The 24,416-nt window shown below is 35.6% G+C and overlaps 1 protein-coding gene across 2 annotated transcripts in view; it reads left to right on the top strand.

Annotated features, from left to right (window-relative positions):
- The window catches only part of LOC106880565 (myosin regulatory light polypeptide 9), an 81,069-nt gene that overhangs the window by 47,860 nt on the left and 8,793 nt on the right, over nucleotides 1-24,416 (top strand). For both annotated transcript variants that reach the window (XM_014930560.3, XM_089356454.1), the window contains exon 3: nucleotides 2,864-3,025. In XM_014930560.3, the coding sequence (XP_014786046.1) occupies nucleotides 2,864-3,025 (162 nt within the window). The remainder of the gene's footprint in view (nucleotides 1-2,863; nucleotides 3,026-24,416) is intronic.

Raw genomic sequence — 24,416 nt, 5'->3', positions numbered from 1 at the left:
TAATAAAATTATATTAAATCTTGGTGCAATCATGTTTTATATCAGAATCTGAAAATTTTGCAGGTGATTATCATCATCATCGTTTAACATCTGTTTTCCATGCTGGCATGGGTTGGATGGTTTGACTGAGGTCTGGAGAACCAGCAGCTGCACCAGGCTCCAGTCTGATCTGGCAATGTTTCTACAGATGAATGGCCTTCCTTACGCCAACCACTCCGAGAGTGTAGTGGGTGCTTTTTGCATGCCACCGGCACAGGCGCCAGTCTGGCAGGCCTGCTATATATATATATATATATATATACATGTATATATATACATGTATATATATATATAAATCTTTGCTGCCTCATCCATAACCAGCGAGGTAGTTACAATGGATTACATCAACATTAGCGAAGAAGATATACTACTAGCCATAAATGAGGTGGATGCAATCTCAACTGCTGGTCCTAATGGTTTCCCAGCAATCCTCCTCAAATCGTAGAAGCGTGCCCTAGATGTTCAATCTCAAGTAGTGTTTTCAGTGAGAAGTTATTGTTATTGATTAACCCAAGAGAATATATCTTCTGGTTGAGAGTTAGTTTCATGCTTCATTGCTCACACTGAAGTTAGTTTTGCCTTTCCTTCTCTTTTTTTATATAATGCATGTGTGTATATCTTTCTCCCTCTACATATACACACATACATCACTCTCTTTGGGACCCTGGTGGCTACAAAAGATATTGCCCAACATAATAATTTTCTAATTTTGGCATGGGCCCAGTAGTTGTCAAGGGAAGTGATTAATTGATTACATCAATCCCAGTATTTAGCAAGTGCTATATTTTCTCAGCACCTGAGAAATGAGAAGTAAAGTTGACTTTATTGGGATTTGAGCTCAGAGTGAAGAAAACCAAAAAACTTCTACACTGCTTTGTGTTTGATGCTCAAATGATTCTGCCCATCTGCAGCCTTTTTTCTTTCTTTGTCCACGTGATAATGCTGTCTTGTAACTATTGATGTCTTCAGCCATGAAAACAGTGTTATTTGATAGCAGTCTTCTTTATTTATTCTGTGGCACTATTGATTTAACACTTTATGCTATTTTGTAATTCTGTTGAAATGTTCTGAAAGACAAAGCAAACTAAGCCTTTCTTGTGGTCCATGTTGTTTTGAAAGTAAAAATACAGTACCTTCTTTGCAGCTAAGAACTGATGCAGGGAGATAAACCCATAGCCGCTTCAAACATGCAGTTGTTGTCTTATGACCCATTTATTAGAGCTGAATGTCAATAGTTTTTGTTGTTGGAATACCAACATTTGTTGATGGCACAAAGTAGACATTCCATTGGAAATAGTTGACATAATTGCAATGTTATGATTGATTGCATGGTTTCAAATTTTATCTTTAGATCAAGGCATATTTACATTAGTGAACTTACTTACAAAATATTCCTTGCTCTGAGTAACTAGGTCATTGCTCTTGATAGCTAGTTCAATTTTTAAGTATCATGGTCAACCACATTATCCTGTTTGAAGAATGCTTTAAGGACTTTATGGTTAACCAACTTATTGAATAAGCTGCCAACTTTCTCACATTAACAAAGCTTCTATATATTTCCTCTATCCATCAATGAAAGAAGTACCTATAGATTGAAACTTTTCATGATTATTATGAAAGATCTAAGTTGTTACTGATGCCCAGGAATGTCTTGATTGAACAGACCAACATCCTCATTATGCGGGGTCTCACTATGTCTGTCCAACATTGTTTACTTAGGACTACATTATCTGCTGTTTACTTCTTTTTTAAGGCTGTAGCATGTAATTTGAGAGAAATTTGGTTGCTCTTTCTTGTAGATAATGTAACAGATACGTCACTTAGTTTGAAACACATCAGTTTCACATTATAGTTGTTTTAGCTGACATGACCATTATAATATGTGGTATTTAGCCTAATTACCTCTGACTTGGTACTTTAGTTTTGGATGTGAAGCAAGATGAATAAATGTCTTTGTAACAGAACATAGTACAGTGCCAGGGTTCATATAAAATATTTTGGCCTTTAGATCTGCTGTCTAATAAGTTAGTCATTTGTAACAGTCAATAGCTGGAAATATTTTTTATAGTGATCTTGAGAATTCCAGTCAACCAAAATTGTTACTCACATCAGTCAAGAAGTGTCTTTTTTGACAATATGTTTTTGCTTTTGAAGTCACATTCAAAGAACTTTTCAAAATGTTTCTGATGATAAATATCTTATTTTCCCTTTCAAAGAGAAATATGGTTTCTGTGAAAGTAGTTGTACTGTTTTATAAGGGACTTTTGCAAATAAATTATTTCACATTAGGTTATTACTAGTATTTGTCAATTGTATTGCAACATAAGGTAGAGGGTATCTGGCTAGATTTGAACTAAGAACAATGATGTATTGAATTAGGTATAGTAGTCTGGTAATGCTTCAGTCATCAATCTTCTGATGTATTATAGTGTACTGAAAAATGCTAATATTCTTGTAATGTCTTTAGCATACTGCCAAGATCAGTAAGATAGGTACCAAATTATGTACTGATTGATTCAATAAATTTTTTGCCTTTAGCACCCATCTTGTTCTCCTTAAAAACCTTTTCGTGAAAATCTGAAATAAATTCTTCATCATCATCATTTCATATCCATTTTCCATGCTAGCATGGGTTGAACAGTTTGACAGGAGTTGGTGAGCAAAAGGACTGTATCAAGTGTTATTGTCTGTTTTGGCCCTGTTTCTATGGCTGGACGCCCTTCCTAAATCCAACCACTTTAAAGAGTGTATTGGGTGAACTCTCACTCTGTAAACATTCCCTCTTGTATTATAGTAATTTTTTTTTTCTTTTTCCTTCTTACAGGCAAAGACCCTGATGATAATTATCTGAATGATATGGTAAATGATGCTACGGGCCCCATCAATTTCACTCTGTTTCTTACCATGTTTGGAGATAAATTAAATGGAACAGATCCCGAGGATGTGATAAAGAATGCATTTGCTTGTTTTGATGAGGATGGAACTGGTAAGCTTTATTTGTGCTCTTTTCACAGTAAATAAATATTGAGTTTATGATTGAGTGTATTCACACAAGTAACTCTGTTGTGGGGAGCAAGGTTTCATTTCTATATTCTAGGCATTTTTTTTTTTCTTTGTTTTATATATTTTTCTCATATGCTGCATAATTTAATGTTGAAAATATGCATTGCATTTGCATTACTTAGTTGCACATGTATTGTGTACCACTTTTCAGCAGTACCAAAATCTTTCCTCTGTTGTTTGCAAATGAATATTAGTAAATCTTATAGAATACTCAGTTACCAGACTCTTTAATGACTTGACCTGGTTGGTTACGTGAATTACATTTGTTTTGTTTTTGTTTTTGTTTTTTTGTTTTTTGTTTTTTGATTGTCAGAAATGCAATTAAATTAATGTGTTTTATTTTTATCTTTCATTTTTCTTAATATTTATTATGACTGTAGGAAAAATAATTCAGTATTTATATTTAATACTATACTTTCTGCTTGTTAGTAAGAATCTTTAATCAAGCCAAAGAGAAAATAAATAAAAATAATAAATAAAAAAAATAATAAAAGCAAACAGCTTGTTCAAATATAATTAATTTATGAAAGTCAAATTTATATAGCGGAGAACTGTAAAGGGAAATAAAAGAACTTTCTTTTACAGACAGTAGCGCCATATATGAAATGTAGCTTTTAATGAAGTGGTTTTTTGTTTTGACGCAGTTAGTCAAAGGAAAAGCAATTTATTTAGCATTTAAAATAAAAAAAACAGTAATATAGTGAAGTTTGCCTAAATATATGTATATAGATATTTGTATGTGCATAAATGTTGAAATGTGTGCCTGTTTGTGTGTGTAAAGATTTGTATTTGAGCATTTGTATAAATGTATGATAGTCATCTCTTTTACATTCTTTCTTCAGTTGATTAATCTGTTGTAAGATTATCATGTTACTTGAGATTTCATGATCAGAGATACCATTAGTGGGTGGCCCTCAGATAGGACCTGCGAGGTTTAACTTCTCTGCTGGTCACAACCTCATGTGGAGTTAAAGAAAGCACTACAGAAACTCACAAACAGTTTCTCAGTGTATTGCTCCTGCCTACAACAAGGAATTGATCTTGCTCTATGAGCCATACTTTCAGCTATCTAATCTGGGCTATCTAGAGAGCTGGCCACAGGTGCAGGATATGAACCAATAACCTTTTGGCTGGCTAGCAGGCTGTCTGGTGCCCAATTATATCCATGTATGTGTATTTACATATACATGCATATATGTGCATCAATGAAAATTCAATAACAACCTGTATAGGATATGATTTCATATAATCTCTATAAAAAATTAGGTCTAACTTTGCAGTCCCAAACACTAACTAGAACCAAGTTGAAATCCTTCAGTTGCTCCATCTGTATTCTCCCTTTGGTTTATAATCCCAAACTTGTTTTAAAGCAAGACTGAAAGTACTTCTACATACCCTTGTGTGTGTATAAATGAGAGTGATGGGTTTGTATTGAAAATATGATGTGGTTTGCATTGTTAATATCTGTATTTATCTTTCAAACTAGTTTGTTGAATTAAGTTTCTTACATAAGTCATCTGATGATTGATAATTTGGTAGAGAACTATTTAAGGTGTACAAATACTTGAAACTGAAATGTTCTTGATAGGTCATTGTCTGTTAGGCTTGGCTGATGGAGTGGAAGATATGTGGTGCTTGGCAGCCACTCATCTATGTCAGTTGCTAAAAACTATTTTAGTTTCATCAGTTTATGACTGCCTTCAGAAACTACAAGAGAATATTATAAAGTTTAGCACTAGAAAATCTTGGAGGCTAGTAGCGTTCTTTTAAATGTATAAAATTAGGGCTTCCATGGAGGAACAAATATCATCATCATCACCATTATCGCTTAATCCTTTAGCATTCAGATTACTCTGTCAAATGTAATGCTTATTTATTTACATTGTTTAGAATTATTCATGAGTTATCTTTGATAATGTGACTTTATTTCTAGAATGACTTTGTAGGGTAGGTGTAAGAGGCCAGATTTAGTCTGTTTGAACCCAAAACAGGTAGAATATTTTGGCCAGTTTAAATGCTAAAGGGTTAACATCCGTTCTCCATGCTTACGTGGGTTGGACGGTTTGACTAGAGCTGGTAAGTTCTGTTATTTGTTTTGGCATGGTTGGATGCTTTGTTTGTGGCACCAGCACTGGTGGAGCTACCAAATACCTTGCAAGGCAAGACACTCCTCTCACCTAGGGGAAGTAGTATTGAGGGAGGTGGTTTTATGCTTGTTGATGAGAGGTTAAAGAGTAATAGAGGCACTAGCATAGCTATATAGAGTGTGCCACTTGGGATGGCCCTTCCGTTTACCACCGAGGACGGACGACCACTACTCCCCCTCCCCTCAGTTATGCTAGTGAATGGAGGGATAGAGATAGGTGTCTTGCTTGTAGAAGAGATACAAGAAGGAAGAAATGGGCTTACAGAGAAAGATAGGGATGGAGAGGGTGGAAGAGATAGTGGTGGTGGATATGTACCAGGACATACCCTCAAAGTGCAGTGAGGGAAAATAAAGGACTGGGTGAGCAGACACGGGAAAATTTCACAAGAATATGAAGGGAGATGGTTAAAAGGGATAGAGGTGGGTGTAATAATCAAAGAACCCCACTGGTCACAATGTGCTTCCTCACATTGTTGCAATTTCCAAATGATGCCATACCAACATACTTCTAAACAGAATACCAGTCTATCACAATGTTACTTGTTTATAGCTGAGTGAACTGGAGCAATGTGGAATAAAGTGGTTTGCTCTAGAACACAATACACTGCTGGCCTGGGAATCAAAACCACTATCATGAAATTGTGAGTGCAGCACCCTGACCACTAGATCATGTGCCTTCACTCACTCACACACACACACACACACACACACACATATATATATATATTTGTTGGCACCCCATCACTTAAGACGTCGAGGGTTCCAGTTGATCTGATCAATGGAACGGCCTGCTCGTGAAATTAACGTGCAAGTGGCTGAGCACTCCACAGACACGTGTACCCTTAACGTAGTTCTCGGGGATATTCAACGTGACACAGTGTGACAAGGCTGGCCCTTTGAAATGCAGGTACAACAGAAACCGGAAGAAAGAGTGAGAGAAAGAGTACAGCAGGGTTCACCACCATCCCCTGCCGGAGCCTCGTGGAGCTTTAGGTATTTTCGCTCAATAAACACTCACAACGCCCAGTCTGGGAATCAAAACCGCGATCCTATGACTGCGAGTCCACTGCCCTAACCACTGGGCCATTGTGCCTCCATATATCTATATATATATATATATATATATATATATATATATATATATGGAAATGATACTTGTGTCTGTTTGTTTAAGCAAGTGTTGATGTTCTTAATTTTTGTCCAGTCTCGTTAGCTATATTAATTACTTTCAATCAGAACAGTACTGCCAACTGAAACCTATGTACTGTGATAAATCACTGCTTAATCTCCTTAAAGTCTTGGTAAAGGCTAACTTTGCTGCTAATGGTTTGGAAAATAAATTACTACTATAACCTGATAATAATAAGTCATAAATATTCCTCGTTAAAATATCGATTTAAGAAGTGATATTGACATGCAAAAAGTCATGCTTGTTAAACTGATCAGGAGTATTATATTAGGTTACACAAGCATATCTTCTTTGATTTTCCTCTTTTTAAATTAAACTTTATTTAGAATCTGTTTTGCAATTAACAATTTTGTTACAATAATGTGCAAGTTCAATGTGTAAGTGATTTTTTTTTTTTTTTTTTGGCTCAAGTTTATTGAAAGAAATATTAATAGTAGCAAATTAAAAGTCTTTGTGTCTTGGGAGGGTCAATGCACCAATAACAACACAACCAAATACAAAAAACAAAGTATACACACACATATACTCTTTTACTCTTTTATTTGTTTCAGTCATTTGACTGCGGCCATACTGGAGCACCGCCTTTAGTCGAGCAAATCGACCCCAGGACTTATTCTTTCTAAGCCTAGTACTTATTCTATCGGCCTCTTTTGCCGAACCGCTAAGTTACGGGAACCTAAACACACCAGCATCGGTTGTCAAGCGATGTTGAGGGGGACAAACATATACACACAGACATACATATATATATATATTTATATATATATATATATATATATATATATATATATATATATACACACATACGACGGCCTTCTTTCAGTTTCCGTCTACCAAATCCACTCATAAGGCTTTGGTCGGCCCGAGGCTATAGTAGAAGACACTTGCCCAAGGTGCCACGCCGTGGGACCTATCCTGGAACCATGTGGTTGGTAAGCAAGCTATTTACCACACAGCCACTCACACACACATGCATGTATGTATATGTATGCACATATAAATAAGTAATCTTTAGTGTGGATCTCTCTCTCTCTCTCTCTCACATGGAAATTAAAACTAAATACTATAACAGACCTGACAAATGAAATATCTGAGATTCTTTACTGCAGGGAGAGAGTAGGGTTTTAAACAATGTTTACTTTCATGAAGGGATGGAAGTTCTTTCAAAAGGACAAGTTTTTACAAATTATTTCTTTTTTTTTTTTCTTCTATTAATGTTGAATTTCTTCTACATCACAGTCGTACATATATCCAACCTTCTTACTCCAGTCTTGCTTCTCATGCACACACACACGCACACACACGCACACACACACACACACACACACACATCTGTCTACCAACATTTTTCTTGATCTCCCTTATCTCATACTTCAAAACCACTCCTCTTTTCTCTTCCTCTCACTTTTCTCTGATCCCTTTTTATTCTCTTTAATCTCCCCTATCACTCTTTGCTCATCTCATATTTTTGTCATGGATGGCGGGGGGGGGGGGGGGTTCTCCCTTCCTCTTCTCTCCAAATTCTGTCTTCTCATTCTTTTACACTGCTTATGTTACTTCTCTCACTCCTCATAATTCTTAAGGTGTAAAATCTATAATTAGAAGAAATAACGTAATATCTGTATGATCAAACTTTACTTTTTTTCTTTTTTTTTTTTTTGTCTAATTTCCAGTTTGCACTTTCCTTACATCAGTTTCAATTGTAAACTGGGTTAATTTATTCCATTTCAATGTTTTTTGACTAACCATGTTAGTTTCTTTGATCTTATTAGCAGCGACAGCAAGAGATAAAAATTGTCTTAGATTTCCTCTCTTCCAAAGAGGATCAGTAATATCAGGTCCACAGTTTGGTTAATAATTTTGATTATGATAAAAACCTGTGTCCATTTTAACTTTTATCTTGTTTTCAATTAGGCTCAGTTTATCAAATCTGCTACATTTTATTTCTAGTTTGTAATTTATACATTGATCTATTTATTTTTATTTTAGAATGAAATTATTCAAACTGACCCACCCAGGTATATTTCCTGACTAGATTTGAGTGACATTTTGAGTGTTAAAACATTTTACTGTGTTCTTCCTATCGTTCAAGTACTAATCAAATGCTTCTATTTGAAATGCATGATTTCTTAAAATCCTCCCCACTGTAGAATATGTGTCATCAGTTTTTTTATAGTCTTCAAGTTTAAGAAACCAACTAAAAATATAAATAAACCCTTAACATTATTGATGTTATTGTGTGGGATTTTTTTTTTTTTTTTTAATATTTTCTCTAAAAAGAGTTTTGGAAATGTTTACATAGTCTGTGCTTGAAGATGTTCAGTAAAAACAAAAAAAAATTTACCAAATGCATGCAGTGTTTTCTGTTGGTAACATTTATTAGGATGACTAGACTGTTTAGTTTCTGAACTTACTTAAGTAATAAACTACTGATTATAAAATTAGAAGGCAAGTTGAAACCTTACCTCAATCGCTGCAAGATGTCTCATGACAGGGCAACACTATCCTGTCCTGCTTTCATATTATGGTTAAATAGTCATTCATTGAAGGACTTACAGTTCTTTAATCATTTGTGTCAATGGTTCCTATGTAAACTATTTAATTTTCCTTTAAAAAGAAAAATGGAGTAACGTTCACTCATGATATATTGTAAAATGACTAGATATATTCATTTTATGTCTGTGTGAATATAGTCATATATTCGCATAGATGTATAAACCCACTCACACATACATATATATATTTGATTCATTTTATAGATAATGAACTAAATTAATACAACTTTACAATTATTATTGATATCATTTGCCATGTCATCATCCAAAGTTTATAAACTAGACTATCAGATTGTTCAAGTAAGTCTTTTGTTACTTGCTAACATAAATGCAGTGAACTAGTGATTGACTCATTGGAGACCTATAACCAATTATTCTATTGTTCATCAAATATGTTATTTTTTTTTTTTTTTTAATGCTGACTGCGTGGTTAAGAAGTTAACTTTGCAACCATGTGGCTTCAAGTTCAATTCCACTGCATGGTACTTGGAACAAGTGTCCTACAACCTTGGGCCAACCAATGCCTTGTGAATGAATTTATTAGATGGAAATTGTGTGGAAGCCTGTGGTGTATGTGTGTGTACACACACACACACACACACACACACACACACACATAGTCACTGCTCGACAACTGGTGTTAGTTTGTATCCCTGTAACTTGGCAGTACTGAATAAGTACCTGGGGATCAATTTGTTCGACTAAACCTTTCTAGGTGGTGGCCCAGCTTGGCAATAGTCCAATGACTGAAGCAAACAAAAATTTGAAAGAAAAATAAATAATTTAGCTGTTACACTTGACTGATTTATTCTCAGTAGAAAGATATAAAGAGTACCTGATTTGCACTCATGAAATGCTCCACAGGTGATATAAAATCACATGACAAAATTGAAACTTTGAAAGCTAGAGGTGGAACCATTATCCTTCATCATCATCATCATCATCATCATTTCATGTCCATTGTTCATGCTGGCATGGGTTGGATGGTTTGACTAGGGCTGGTACACTGGAAGGCAGCACCAGACTCCAGTCTGATTTGGCATGGTTTCTACAGCTAGATGCCCTTCCTAATGCCAACCAGTGTGAGAATGTAATGGGTGTTTTTATGTGCTACCAGCATGGGTGCCATTTGCATGGCACCACTATCTCCCATGACTATGATTTTACTTGGCTTAATGGGTCTTCTTCTCAAGCACAGCATAATGCCAAAGGCCTCCATGAGGCCCAACACTCGAAAGGTGCTTTTCATGTGCCACCATGAGGCCCAATGCTCAAGAGGTGTTTTTTTATGTGCCACTAGCACAGGTGCCAGTTACATGACACCAGTATCAACCACAACCACAATTTCATTTGGCTTTTCGGGTCTTCTGAAGCACAGCATATTGCAAAAGGTCTTGGTCACTAGTCATTGCTTTTGTGAGGCCCAAAGTTCAAAGATCATGCTTCACCACCTCACCCTATGTCTTCCTGGGTCTACCTCTACCACAGGTTCACTCCACAGTTAGAGATTGGCACTTGTTTACTACAGCTGTGCTTCTCCACAACACCGTAAAAGATTAAGCAAAGCTAGTGACTTCCATCTTCTTCCGTCATAAACTTTGGTTGTGTTGACAGCAAGTTATCACTGCTCTCTTTGATAACATACTCTGCTGACTGGTGGTTATTTTGTTCATTGAAACCCAGCAAGACTCAAGTCCCATTTATTGCAGATTTACCAGATTGGATCTCATTTCCAAGATTTGATGTAGCATGTTACTATTTAACTATTTTACTACCCTAACATGTTGGATATGAAGTGTTTCTTTGAATTTTCTTTTAATTCTTCTTCACCATCTGTGTTATTAGCTAATGTTGTAGATTATCATATTTATACTCTCTCTCTCTTTCTCTCTCTCTCTCTCTCTCTCTCTCTCTCTCTCTCTTTCTCTCTCTCTCTCTCTCTCTCTCTCTCTCATTAATTCTTTGAGCAACATACATAGCTTGCTCCAGTCTGCCTGATTGACAAAAGCAGGTTGTATTCCCCACATCACAATTAAGTAGTTAGTAACATTGAGAATATGTAGCCAGAAGTTGGTGGGAAGGGTTCCTTGCTGTGTCTTGCACATGTGCTTAGAGGTGGGTAAATAGTTTTGTATTAAGATACCTGAAGTATATCAGCGACATGATGACCTTACTGTCTAAATATCAATTTGATGTTGAGCCAGTTATGTATTTTAAATTACCTGCTATCTTATACACTCCCACTAACCTGATACCTATTGTTAATTATGATAGTGCAAGAGTTCTACCATGTTTCTAGTAAAATAAATATTATTACTTCCCTTTTAAGCTATTCTTAATTGTTTATGAAACTTTTGTGATAAACTGTAGTTTTTTTTTTCTGTCAGAATACAAGAACCTTGCAAGTTATATGACAATGCAAAAAACAAGGGATCCCATTTGTCTTGAAATCTGTTATAAATTCATTCATCTGTAAGAATCAAAATATGTTGTAACTATTCTCTTTTACTAGACCCAATTATGAAAGCGGTGGAGAAAGTTATAGCAAACTAGTAAGAGAGAAAACTCATTTAGATTAAATGTTGTTTGGATTTGTGCTTAGACCTGGGACCTCTGCCAATGCCCCCTTTTTGGTAAGGAAACTAAAGGAAACTACAAGAGATGTTCTTAAAGAAAAGAAACGACTATCTATGACATTTCTTAACATGGACAGCACCATTGAAAAGGCACTATACTTCTTTGTCTCAGGATATAGAAACAACTTGAGAGAGGCATGCATGCCATATACAGAAGTGCTACAAGTAAGAGTTAGCAATGAGCTTAGCAAAGAAGGTAGATGTCTGTCAGAACTTGCTTCTCAGCTTTAATTTGTTTGTTATAGTTTTCCATTCAGAAGAAGCTGTCAGTGAGAACTTATGTTTGCCTATATATTCTCAAATGAATCAGTTGAAGAATTATAGAAAAAATCCCAATATAGAAGCAGGACCTAGAATTGAGAGGCCAAATAGTCAACTCAATAACGGTGAAACTTTTAGTTAACAGAAATGCAAATAGAACACTACTACCCACTGGGAAGTGGCTATATTTGATACACAGAAGGAAGTGGATAGAAAGTATATACCATATACCAAGTGCCTATAGTGAGTACAGGAAAGGTGTGGTGAAATATCAAGCAGTCTGACAGAGAAGGATTTCATATGTAATAGATGCACATGAATAGTTAACTGTAGAACAAACACCCAAGAAATTAATTCTTTCAACTGCCTAGAGGGCTCTCTGGATAGTTTCTGTTACCTAGGTGATCTAATCAGTGCTGAAGGTGGATGTTACAGAGATGCAGTTACCAGGCTTAAGGGAGCTTTTGCCTTTGTTGACAACAAAGGACTTCTTTCTTTGAATGAAGGGCAGATTGTATGATTCCTGTATATGAAGTGTCATATTGCATGAGAACGAAAGATGGGTGTGAATGTGGAAGATATACAAAGATTAGAAAAAAAATGAGGTGAGTGTGCCCTGCCAGATGTGTAATATTAGCATGGCTGAATGACAAGGAACATGTGTACATAAAGAGTAACCCAGCATTAGAGGCATTGACTGTAGTTGCAAGAGATGAGACAGTTCCGGTATAGATATGTGATGTGTATGAATGATGACATTTGGGTGAAAAAATTATTGAACAGCGCAAACAGAATGAGCTGGATGGAAAGAAATAGTGACAAGGTCTAATGTCATAAAGGAAACAATTGGGGACCACAGCAAGTAGATAGACATTGTGTTGAAAACTAATTCCTCTAACCTATGCTGTATGAAAGAGTAAATATAAAAATGAACAAGGATTCACTTTTGGCTACTAAAAAAAATCCAGTTAGCATTTTTTTTTTTCTTCTTAGAGCTTGGTTGCTAGGTTCCAGCTAGAAATCAACAGCTGTCATATGTTAATTTTTCTTACTTTCTATTCTAAATTTGTTATATGTAAGGCTGATTATTTTTCAGAGAAGATATGGGTAAGTATATTAGCTTTAGGTATTTGTTCCTTCATTACATGATTCTCTGAATGAATTTAGATACCAATCCAAGAATTAAGCTGATTAAACCAACAACTTTATCTGTAAGAGCAGTCTATTGTATTAGTTGCATAACAGTTTATTAAACAAGTAGACATTCATCTTTCTTTCTTTGTAAAGGAATTTGAATTGATGTACAATGTGAATTTGAATGTTAGTGTAAATGAGCTAAAAAAGAAGTTGGGTGCTGAAAGTATTACAAGAGAAATGATTGCCGTGATGTGGTAAATACAAGTTTGGTGAAAAAAAAATTGCAAGGAAATTATGGTCTGAGTAAAGTATGTAAGGTATAGGTTGTTCAAACATTTATACACTGGTGAATTATACAAGTTGTATTAACTATTTAGAGCTTAGAATAAGTGGCTTTGGTCACAAACATGACATATATGAACTATGGACCCCTTGGCTACTGTCAATAGTCTCGACCCTCTACACAGACTGTTTGATGGTATAGTCCCCTCTTATTTTTGTTTAGGGTATTTAGTTTGAAATATAGAAACTTAATATATTTGCCATCTATTCAATTACACACACATGCACACACATATAAAGATTATTTTGTCATGCTTGTAGCTAAGGTACATCACACTAAATGGGTACCACAATTAGTGTGGGTCATCAAAGCAGACAGTGGCAGCACTATCAAATTACTGCTTTGTTGGTTTAAAATGCTGACTTTATCTCTCGTCTTGGGAGAAAATATCTGCAGGAGACCATTGTCTTATCTGGTTAGCTAATCCTTGCTGGTGAATGAGCTTGACACATCCAATTAATGTCGTCTAAAGAATTGTAAATTTGTTAAGAAGAGACTTCCAAAGTTGACCCTACAGATGCCTAGAGAAATGTTGAGCAGAATCTCAAACCAATGTTCAAGTTATATCACCTTCATCATCGTTTAACGTCAGCCTTCCATTCTGGCATGGGTGGGACAGTTTTATATATGTATGTATATATATATATATATATATATATATATATATATATATTATGTGCATGGTAAATGCATAGTTTGTGCCAATTGCGTAAGCAGTATAAGAAAGATTTTGTTATTGATGTACCACATTTGATGGCATAAAAGATTCAAAAGCATATTAGATGCATCCCAATTTCAGCAACACTTATTCAAGGGGAACAAATGTTTTTAGTGCATTACAGCTTGTAATATTCTTTTCTACTCTACACACAAGGCCCAAAATGTTTGGGGAGGGAGCCAGTCGATTAGATCGACCCCATTACACAACTGGTACTTGATTTATCGACCCCCCCCCCCCAAAGGATGAAAGGCAAAGTCGACCTCTGCAGAATTTGAACTCAAAACATAAAGACAGATGAAATACTGCTAAGCATTTCACCCGGCTATTTAAAGCAACTTTGCATGTAAGACCCAAGGTGACTTTTTGAGACATTTTGGGGGGAAAAGATATGTATCTTATATGCCATTTAATGCACAGTATTTGTTGCAAGCGATTGTTTGCTATACAAAAGTACAGTGTCACAAACAATTTTTTTCTCATAACTGTTGTTAGTGTATTTTGTTAATGGGAAGAAAGTTGAGGAATAAAGGCTTGACTTTTCCTAAAATATATTTGATTATTTTAAAATGTATCTCTAATTTTGTGTACTACTGCTACAAATGCTGCTGTGGTGGTTACTGTTGCTGCCACTGCTGAGTCCTTTGTCCATTGTAAATAGAATGACAAAATATGTAATCACAAGACCTCTCTGCCCACCACTCCTCTGAGATAAAAATTGGCTGGGAATGTTATCTACATACACACACTTGCCTAAGCGCACACACACCTATAGACACACATATTCACACTCTGCCAATCACACATTTATGTACGCACAGAAGCAGACATGTACACATTCATATACACTCGCACGCACATATGCGTGCATGTACACACACACTTTTTCTACAGGCTGAAACATATGCATACACTTTTGTACATACATACATACATACACACACAGACACATGTACACTCCTTCAGTGTCAGTTCCAAAGGGGGATTCAATGTTATTTAAGGACCCAATAGAGGAGAAACTCCTAACATTTTTGTGTATATGTATCTGCATCTATAAGATTGTGTGTATGCACGTGTGCTATTTATCAGCTCCTAATATCTGTTTTCTTACTGGCTAACTCCTTGACTCTCTCTCCCTGTCTCTCTCTCTCTCTCTCTCTAAGGTGTGTGTGTGTGCTGTCTCTCTATGTGTTCAGGGAAGCTAAAACACACCCTCCTATATTAGTATGTGATAAAGTGAAAATATTTCCTCTTCCTCTTCTGTAACCCCTACCACCTCCCTCACACTTTCAGACACTGCCCACTCCTTCTACCCTCACTGCTACCTCCTCTGTCCATTATACTCACTACCCCACTAAGACATAACTGCCATTGCAGTCACTCATCCTACACCAGCCTCTCCTTAGGTTATTTTAGTGTTCAACTCTTGTTGTGCTCCCCTTAGCCATCTCACCCGCCATTCTTACACACTTGTTCATGCATCTACATAGATAAACACACACACACACACACACACACAAGCATGCATTTTTTGTTTTGTTTTGTTAAGTAACTTTGATTTGTAGTAGTTTAGTATGGCGTGTGAGACTGTTTCAGTCGTTAAGAATTTCCCTCTTGTTCTATTTGATAGTTTGACCATTTTAGAATGTTCTGGATAGAAAAACAAAATTATTTTCAGATTATATAAATACACACAGCCTCTACTGTGTTTATTCACTCTCTCAAGTGTCTAGTGATGGTGGGTGATGTTGGTTTTCAACACTAGGGGGTTGGTGGAGTGGATTTAAATGGTGACAGGCGCTAGAGAAAGATGACTGTACTTTGGGTCAGTGAAAAAAAGTGTGCTTTTGTAAATGGCTCTTTAGTAGTTGTGCCAGTGTGAATTTATATCACCATACACCTGATACATTGATATACATTCACTGTAGTAGAAGGTACACAAGGTGGAGGTTGGGAAAAGCAGATGTACTGTAAGGTCTCATGGTTGAGCTGATGCACGATATGAATGTTAAGAGATGCTGTTTTACAGACCTGTCCAGCCCATGCTTCTATGCGCACATGTAACACATACAAAACATACTAATGCAATCAGGTAAAGCTTAATCAACAATCAAGTATAATAGTACCTGAACTTTTACATTCACAAGATTTCTTGAACTCAGTTTAAATGTAACTTCCCAAAAGGGTAAAGACCCCCACTTCATCCATGAATATCAATGGGATTGCACCAAGACAGTTCCCCTCCAAGGCACAAGTCCAGGCAGGGTTGTTTATGGAAGACTAACAGTCACCCATGCATACCAGCCTCCCCTCTCCACACCACCAATGTTATCCAATGGGAAGGCAAAGGCCAATACTGCTTGGCACCAGGGATGTTGCAGTGAATCAAACTCACTACCTCGTGATTGTGAGCCCAATGCTCTAACCACTGTACCACAAAATAATGAACTAATGAGAAACTTTTTTGATTGTTTGACTTGCAAGAAATTGCAGCAAATCTACCTCAAATACTACTTCAGTATCTTTAAAATAAATAAATATTCAGGTTAAACTAATATTCAAAATGCCATCGAAGAAGAAAGATGGTCATAGCTAAAATACTGATTGAACAGTAAATCCTAGAAACATAGAAGTACCCCTATCAGCATACATAAACACCATAGAAGAAAAGTAGAAGTTACAAATCTGTTGGAAGTTGGCCCTAAAATACCAACAAAAATGAGTGTCTTCAAAATATTTATAAAAACTCAGCCATACAACAAAGTTTAGAGATGATCCAGAAAATGCACTTAACGGGATAATAACACTAACAACAGTAACAAAAGTGATAAACTTATCTTTCATCATTCACAATATCACATGTCCACAAACAATGCATTTAAAATATATTTAACACACACGTAGCTATACAGAACACAACAAAAAAGTTTTCAAAAGTCTATAATACCAATAGCCATAAAAACTAATTTATGCAACTAAAAGATTTTATTATCTTTCACGACATTCGTATAGCTATAATCCAAGAAGTAATCTTTGTACTCGAATGCTATCAGACTAGATGGGACTTATGTTCAGTATATAGATTTAACTGACTTTTGTGAACAAAATATGCAACAGCACTACAGTTAAAATGCAAACTTTGAGACTAAAGTCTAGCCATACAAAGCTCACTAATGTAATAAACATACCACTACCATCCTCACCAGCCATCACCAAACTTCACCCACAAACATTCTAGTAAATACTATCTGTTGGAGAGAGTTTAGTGTACACAACACCTGGTTTTCAAATATTATTGATCACAAGAGAAGAGATTTTGTATCATGACAACTCGACTCTCTTTATATCCTAAACAATTCACACCAACACATACACATACCTCATGAAGTCAACTACATCTCTTTTGTTGACATCAACTTTTTGTTCTGCCAACCAAACTATCAAAACTTTGTGGCAAAAACTTTCCCAACTTTCATTGCACCACTTATCAATTATCATTACAACAAATATTTCAATGAAAAACACAAGCACTTTTACAGACTTCATATATGTGATTACTAAAGGCCAATTACATTGTGCAAAAGCAATCTAAAAAATAAAAACACAGACTTAACTATTGAATTAAAATATTATAGCAATTATGTCCATTATTGCATTTGAAACTAGTACAACTGGGGTGGTAGACACCCACTTTTATAGAAGCATCGACTGATTTCTTACGAGGATAGCCAAAGCACACCCTTTTAAGTTTTTACTATAGTTGACCATGGATACATCTATGCATGTCTTTCAGGCTGTACCTAATTTGTTGTAAATTAACAAAATGAAATGTGATTTTATCTCTAGAATCTTCAATAATAATAATATCCAATAAAAATAATAATAATAATTCTTTATACTATTGGTACAAGGCCTGTAAATTTCAAGAAGGGGGTTTGTCAATTACAGTGCTTCACTGGTACTTATTTTAATAACCCTCAAAGGCAAAATCAACCCTGGGGGCATTTAAACCCAAAATGTAAGGATCCAGAAGAAGTACTGCTAAGTATTGTGTCCAATGTGCTAAGAATTCTGCTTAATAATGATAATATTAAAGTGGTGAGCTGGCAGAATCATTAGCAAACCAGACGACATGCTTAGTGGTATTTCACCCGTTGCTACATTCTGAGTTCTAATTCCACCAAGGTTGACTTTACCTTTCATCCTTTCGGTTGTCAATAAAATAAGTCTGTAATCGACTCATCCCCTCTCTCAAAATTGCTGCCCTTGTGGCAAAATTTGAAACCATTATTGTTATTATTATTATTATTATTATTATTATTATTATTATTATAAGCAGCTTAATTGCTGCCATACAAGATTTTTGAAGGGAATTGACAGTTGTTATTGCCAGAACACAAGTGTTTTTAATAGACAGGACACAGTTAATAATAACTTTAACTCTTCCTATTGCTGGTAATATCTGTAGTGCCAGACAGAGTAATTATTAGATTTATGTAACAGGTAGTGTTCCAAGTGGCCAGGTTAGAAGTGGATGGAGCAGGTAGATGTGTGATAGGGTGAGTGTTGGTGCCATAGGCTATATTTAGTACTTGAAAATGTCTGATGAAACAATAGTTCCAGTTTTCTCTGTGTGGGGGAGGACAAAGTTTATTTTTCTTCTTCTTTCTTTACACTTTTTCATTTTTCTTTGTTTTATTTTATTTTAAAATTGTTTTCTTTTTTATTTCATGTTTTTGTTATCCTTTCCTTTGTTTATTTTTTTTATTTTACATTCTGTTTTATTTTCACTTTTTTTGGAGTTCATTTTATTTCCACTGAAGAATATTGTGCTCTGTTAGGGCATATCACCCCAATGAGTAATTTTACTCCCTTACATAACAAATAATTCTTGAGAAAAGCATGACTATTACAAAACCCATTTGGCTCCTTCTCATAAGTGTGTGAACATTTTGGTTAGATCTACCATTCTACTGAGAATTTACAACCGTTCTGTTATAATTGGTACCAAGAGAACAGTCTGTAAATTGAAAGTTATTTTATTGCCTTTTAGTACTGGAAAATGGGTCATTGGATTAACAGCTGTTCTATTGTAGATGGTGCTAAAAGTAAGATAACTGAAACCAGAAACAGGCTATCTCATATGAAATTACTCCATCAGTGATGTATATGTCACACTCAGATTATCTCTGAAAAGCTTCTAAACTAGACTTTCTAGGTATGTTTTATCGTAAACTTAACACATGAAGATGCATTCCTGTACAGACATTTTATGCCACATCTGAAAATGCCCATCTTATTCACTGGTAATGAATTACTAACATACTACATCCAGCAGATACATGTATTCAGTTTCTTTTGTCACATATACAGTCTCTTTTACTGTTATTACAATGGCTTCTGCTCATCTGAATTAGCAACCAGTATACATTCTTATACCAAGCCCACGTAATACACATGCCTCTCTTCTCTCCTCATTGTCTTTGCTGTTCCACTTCTGGTTTTGTTATTGTCTTCTGTGCCTCACACACTGGACCATACATTAAACATTTAACTCAATCCATCCTATCCAGAAATTTCTTCTTCTGGAATTCCCTTCCTCATTCCTGGTAGTTTTTCAAACCGGAATCATCTTAAAGAGGTTTAAACTAACCATCATCTATGTGATACATAGGTTATAGTTGCTAGTTCTTCTTTGATTGTTTCTAAATTAGGTAGAAAGCCAGAAATTTGGTGAGGTGGAGAAGGTAATCAATTAACTTGATCCCTGATCTTACCTGGTACTTATTTTATTAACTTCAGAAGAATAAAAGCAAAGTTGACCTTGGCAGGGTTTGAACCCATAAAATAAAGAGCCAGGACAAATTGTGCAAAGCATTTTTTTTTTTTTTTTGCAATGCTTTAACATCTCTGCTAATCCACCACCCTTTCTTGAGCTAGATAATAGTAATAATAAGTGGAAATATATTGAAGTGGAATTTTACATTGAGTCATAAGTAAACTAACATCCACTCCAACCAAAGAAAATTATCCTCTTGATTATTTCTATTGTTGAATAATGAAATTAATAATTAGATGTGTCCACCAATGATTGATCCCGTCTTTTTGGCTCTTAAATGTAACTAGTAGAATCCAGCATGTTGTCAAGACATGTTGAGTTAACAATGCTGCTGTATAGAATGCTGGGTTGTTTCCACTTTGTGGTATTTATTTCTCGTTAGACAGACTGGATTTGTTGTGGGTTAAGTGTATCTTGACCACAAGATTAACACACTGCCTCTGCTGAAATTCCACCTCTTGCCCTGTTGGCTCAGCTATCCATACCATCATTGTAAATACTACAAACACTAAAATCTACCCTGTACCAAGAAGGGAGCCCCTGTGGTCACTCAAATCATACTCCATTGACACTTATAAAAAGGAATGATACATTGGATAGTGTCGTCATAAGTATACTGTGTTGGAATAGAAGATGAGGTAGCCACTACTGAAATATTTGGGGCCATAGGTCTGCTTGGCTAGGGTTTTCCCAGGGCTAAACAACAAAACTAACTGCTATATTACACTTTACTACACAATACTTGCTGCCACTTTCCAATAAACTCCCTGTTATCTAGTACTCAGAGAACTGGAACTTTCAAGCAACCAGCATTCAGAAGAAAAAAAGGAAAAGAAAGTGTTGTTAATTAGAGCCTAGAGAATTTGTGTTAATTAATTAATTGTCAGTAGAAGAAAGTAAGTTTCAGCTGTAAATAAAACGGACTGTTGCTTTTCAAAGCACAGAAAAGTAATTTATTAGGTTATTAAAACCTTTTTTTTTTGCTTAAACTAGACTTTATTTCCTCCTGTTTCTCTTGTTTCTATTATATTCAAGATATTAATGATAATATTATGTGTATGTAAGGTTTTAATGAGATTTGGAGGTGTTATGGTAATTTAAAAGTGATGATCAGATACCTAGTAAATGCAGTTATCCAGCAGCCCTCCAGTCCTAGTGATGCTGGATGGCAGGGAGCTTACTGTACCATGTTTTTTTTTTGACTATTGTACTACACCACACTATATCATATTATATTGCACTTCTGCAATATTTTCATTTACTGTCCACCACCACCCCATTCTATAAAACTGTTTACTATAATACTACCACTTGTGATAGCTTGGACCTACGATACTTGAGTTGCACCACTAATGTTAGTCAAACCAACCTAAGTGTGCCTATGCAGTAACTTGACCTGGTAAAAATAACAGCCCTATCTTCCTCAAACCACCTTCTACCTTCTTAAGAAAGAAACACAATGGGTAATAGTCTAGGATACACTCTGGCTGAAAAAATTATGGAATGGTCATGGTTGGAATGCCATTGATCATTGGTCTGCTTGGTAAAGGATGATCTGGAACTAAATATCTGGGGAAAAAATGCTAGTGAGTGGGTGGTCAGAAATTTTTCAAAGTCAGAATAGTTTTCTTTACTGAATACATCATTTATCCATTGAGTAATCTTGTGTGTGTGTGTGTGTGTGTGTGTGTGTGTGTGTGTGTGTGTGTTTTCTGTGTGGGTGAAGGGGTAACTTAAAGTCAGTACCAAAGAATGTGTGTGTCTGTGTGTGAATAGTCCTTTAGGTCTTCCTTCCTCTATCTTCACTGTAATACACTCCCCCACTGTCTCCATGGAAGATAAATTTGGTATTTACCCTTCCTAGTAGTTGATATACAGCATACTACACATGAATACCACCTCACTCTATAAACACCAGATTCACTTCTGTTACTCTATGCATTGTAACCGTTTGCTGTAGTTTGTTGGTTATTGACATGAGTCACAGCACAAATGACAGTTGTGAAAAGAGGTGGAGGATACAGATGTATAGTCTGTGGCTACCACTTCCTTACTAATCTTTTTTATCATACATAATTTCCTCTGTGTTCAGAGACTAAGACACTTGTTAAATTTGAGAATATTTCCTTCACTTAGTGGACCATATTCTGTTGATGTCTGTAGCTCTTAAAAACAAACAACCCAATGGTGATACAAAGCAAAGCAGTAATTATATATACGTTTGAAAGTTGAAAAACATCATTGAAGATTAAATTTTAAAATACTAATTATTTTTTTAAAAAGGGGATTACTCCTCCTCTATAAAACACTATTACTGACTGTCTTGGTGACTGTCATAAGGGTGGCCATAGCAGAACACCTTTTCTCATAAATCTGCTCAGTCAGGATTGATTTGGGATTAAACAACTTAATTTCACTATCAAAGTTTGGATTGACTTCAGACTGTGGTAGATGACGTTTGTCTAAGGTGTCATGTAGTGGTATCAAACCCAGAACTGGGTGAATAACATGTGAATGTCTTAAATGTGCTATATCCTTCAATCTGAAAATCTTCTGTAACCCTTAATGAGTTATTGGGTGGTCGCTTTTAGCCTTGTCTTCATGCAGTATGTCCCAGGGTAGGCAAAGAGAAGTGATTTGATTTGAGCCCATCCCTCCTAGATTTCATCATAATCATCAACATCATCAATATCTGTGTTCCATGCATGGTTTTACAGAATTATGTTGCAGAACTACATCACACCTCAATATCAACTTTGGCAAGGTTTCTACAGAGGGATGCCCTTCCTAATGCTAACTGTTTTACAGTGTGTACTAGATGCTTTTTCCATGACACCAGCCCTGGAAACTACTAGAGAAGTAAAATGGAATGGTTTAGTGCAGATCTAAATTTTAGGCTGATAGAACACTCATAACATACTTCAGTCAAGAGAATGAAAAATACTATGGACTCCTTGATCTAACTCATAAACAAATTCTTTCAACAGTTCCAACACCAAATTTTCAATATTTACTGACTGACAATTAGAACGTTGGATAGATAAGCATTTGTCATTAGTTAAGATATTCCATTCATTTACATTATATACCAATGTATAGAGATATTTGATTGTTTAGGAAGATAATTGAACACTTTGGAAGTTTTAGTCTTGTTAGAAATATGATTGCAAAAAATATAAAATATGATAAAAAGGGAAGGAATATTGTGGATTGATCTGGTCAATTTTATATCATAGTGCGCAAAAGTATACACATATATATATGCACTTCATTTGTGGATTAACAATGGTACCGATGGTTTCATGTATAACAAAAATTCACAATTGTTTAAGCATTATAATTCAAGTTGATAGCGATTGCATCCATTCTAGGCAGAACTATCTGCAAGTAATGCATTATTGAGCACTCATTCTCCTTACTGTTTGATATTATTGTGTGTAACCAAAAGGTATATATATATATATATATATATATATTAATGTTCAGTTGTAATGATCAGTTACAATAAAAATAATTTTACATTAATCTGATGGATTATCCCATACATTATCAGAGTACAAATTTATATTCTTAAACAAAAATTATTGTTAACAGTGGTTTCGAAATTTCAGCCAGCCACACACACACACACACACACACACACACACACACACACACATATGTATATATCATTGTCATCATTGAAGTGTTTTACTGCTGATGCCTTCTCAGCTGGCTTCTTTGCTTTTTTAGTCACCTTAATGATACACATTGATGCGATGCAATATACCTATTAACAAAAAAGAGAGATTCACATATATATATAATTTTAGCGGGTAGGGCAAAAGACTTCCTTAAACAACATGCTAGCTACAAGCCACAGGTTGGAAACATTTACTTCTCCCACTCTGTGTCTTCCTTTTTGACTACCCCTCTATACCTACCTATCTCTCGATTTGCTGCCATGCTTAAGCACACTCACACTCCTCTACCTCTCTCCTGTCTATTAGTACTATAGTGTCTCACCAGATTTTCTACAGCAAATTGACTATGCTGCTCAGCTGTGTATAATGTAGGCCTACTTCCTCTCTCTCTCTTTCTCTCTCCACCACCAACACTACTAATAGCACCACCAATCAGCTAGTTATCATGGCCATGACAGCTTTATAAGACTAACACTGTTGTCATAAGAGTGACTAAAGTTACCAAAAACAGCCTCAAACTATCCCAACTATTTGCTGTATGCCTGACCTCTACTGCTGCTACTATTACTACTACTACTACCAATGCCACTTAAACCACCCACTTCCTTCTTATTACATTCCACTCTCTATCTGTCTGTCTGTCTATCTCTCTCTTTCTCTCTCTCTCTCTAGCCATGGCTGTGGGCACCTCAGTAATTTGTCTAGTAGTTATTTTATTAACCTCTTAATACACAAAGGAATAGTCAACTAATGTGTAAAATGATATAACCAAATACAAGCTGTCATTGCTTAGCACACCTATTTTGA

The sequence above is a fragment of the Octopus bimaculoides genome, chromosome 8 (assembly GCF_046866305.1).
Source record: "Octopus bimaculoides isolate indiv1 chromosome 8, ASM4686630v1, whole genome shotgun sequence".
NCBI classification, from domain to species: Eukaryota; Metazoa; Mollusca; class Cephalopoda; order Octopoda; family Octopodidae; genus Octopus; species Octopus bimaculoides.
Note: the sequence above shows the minus strand (reverse complement) of the source record. Positions and strands in the feature narration are given on the sequence as shown.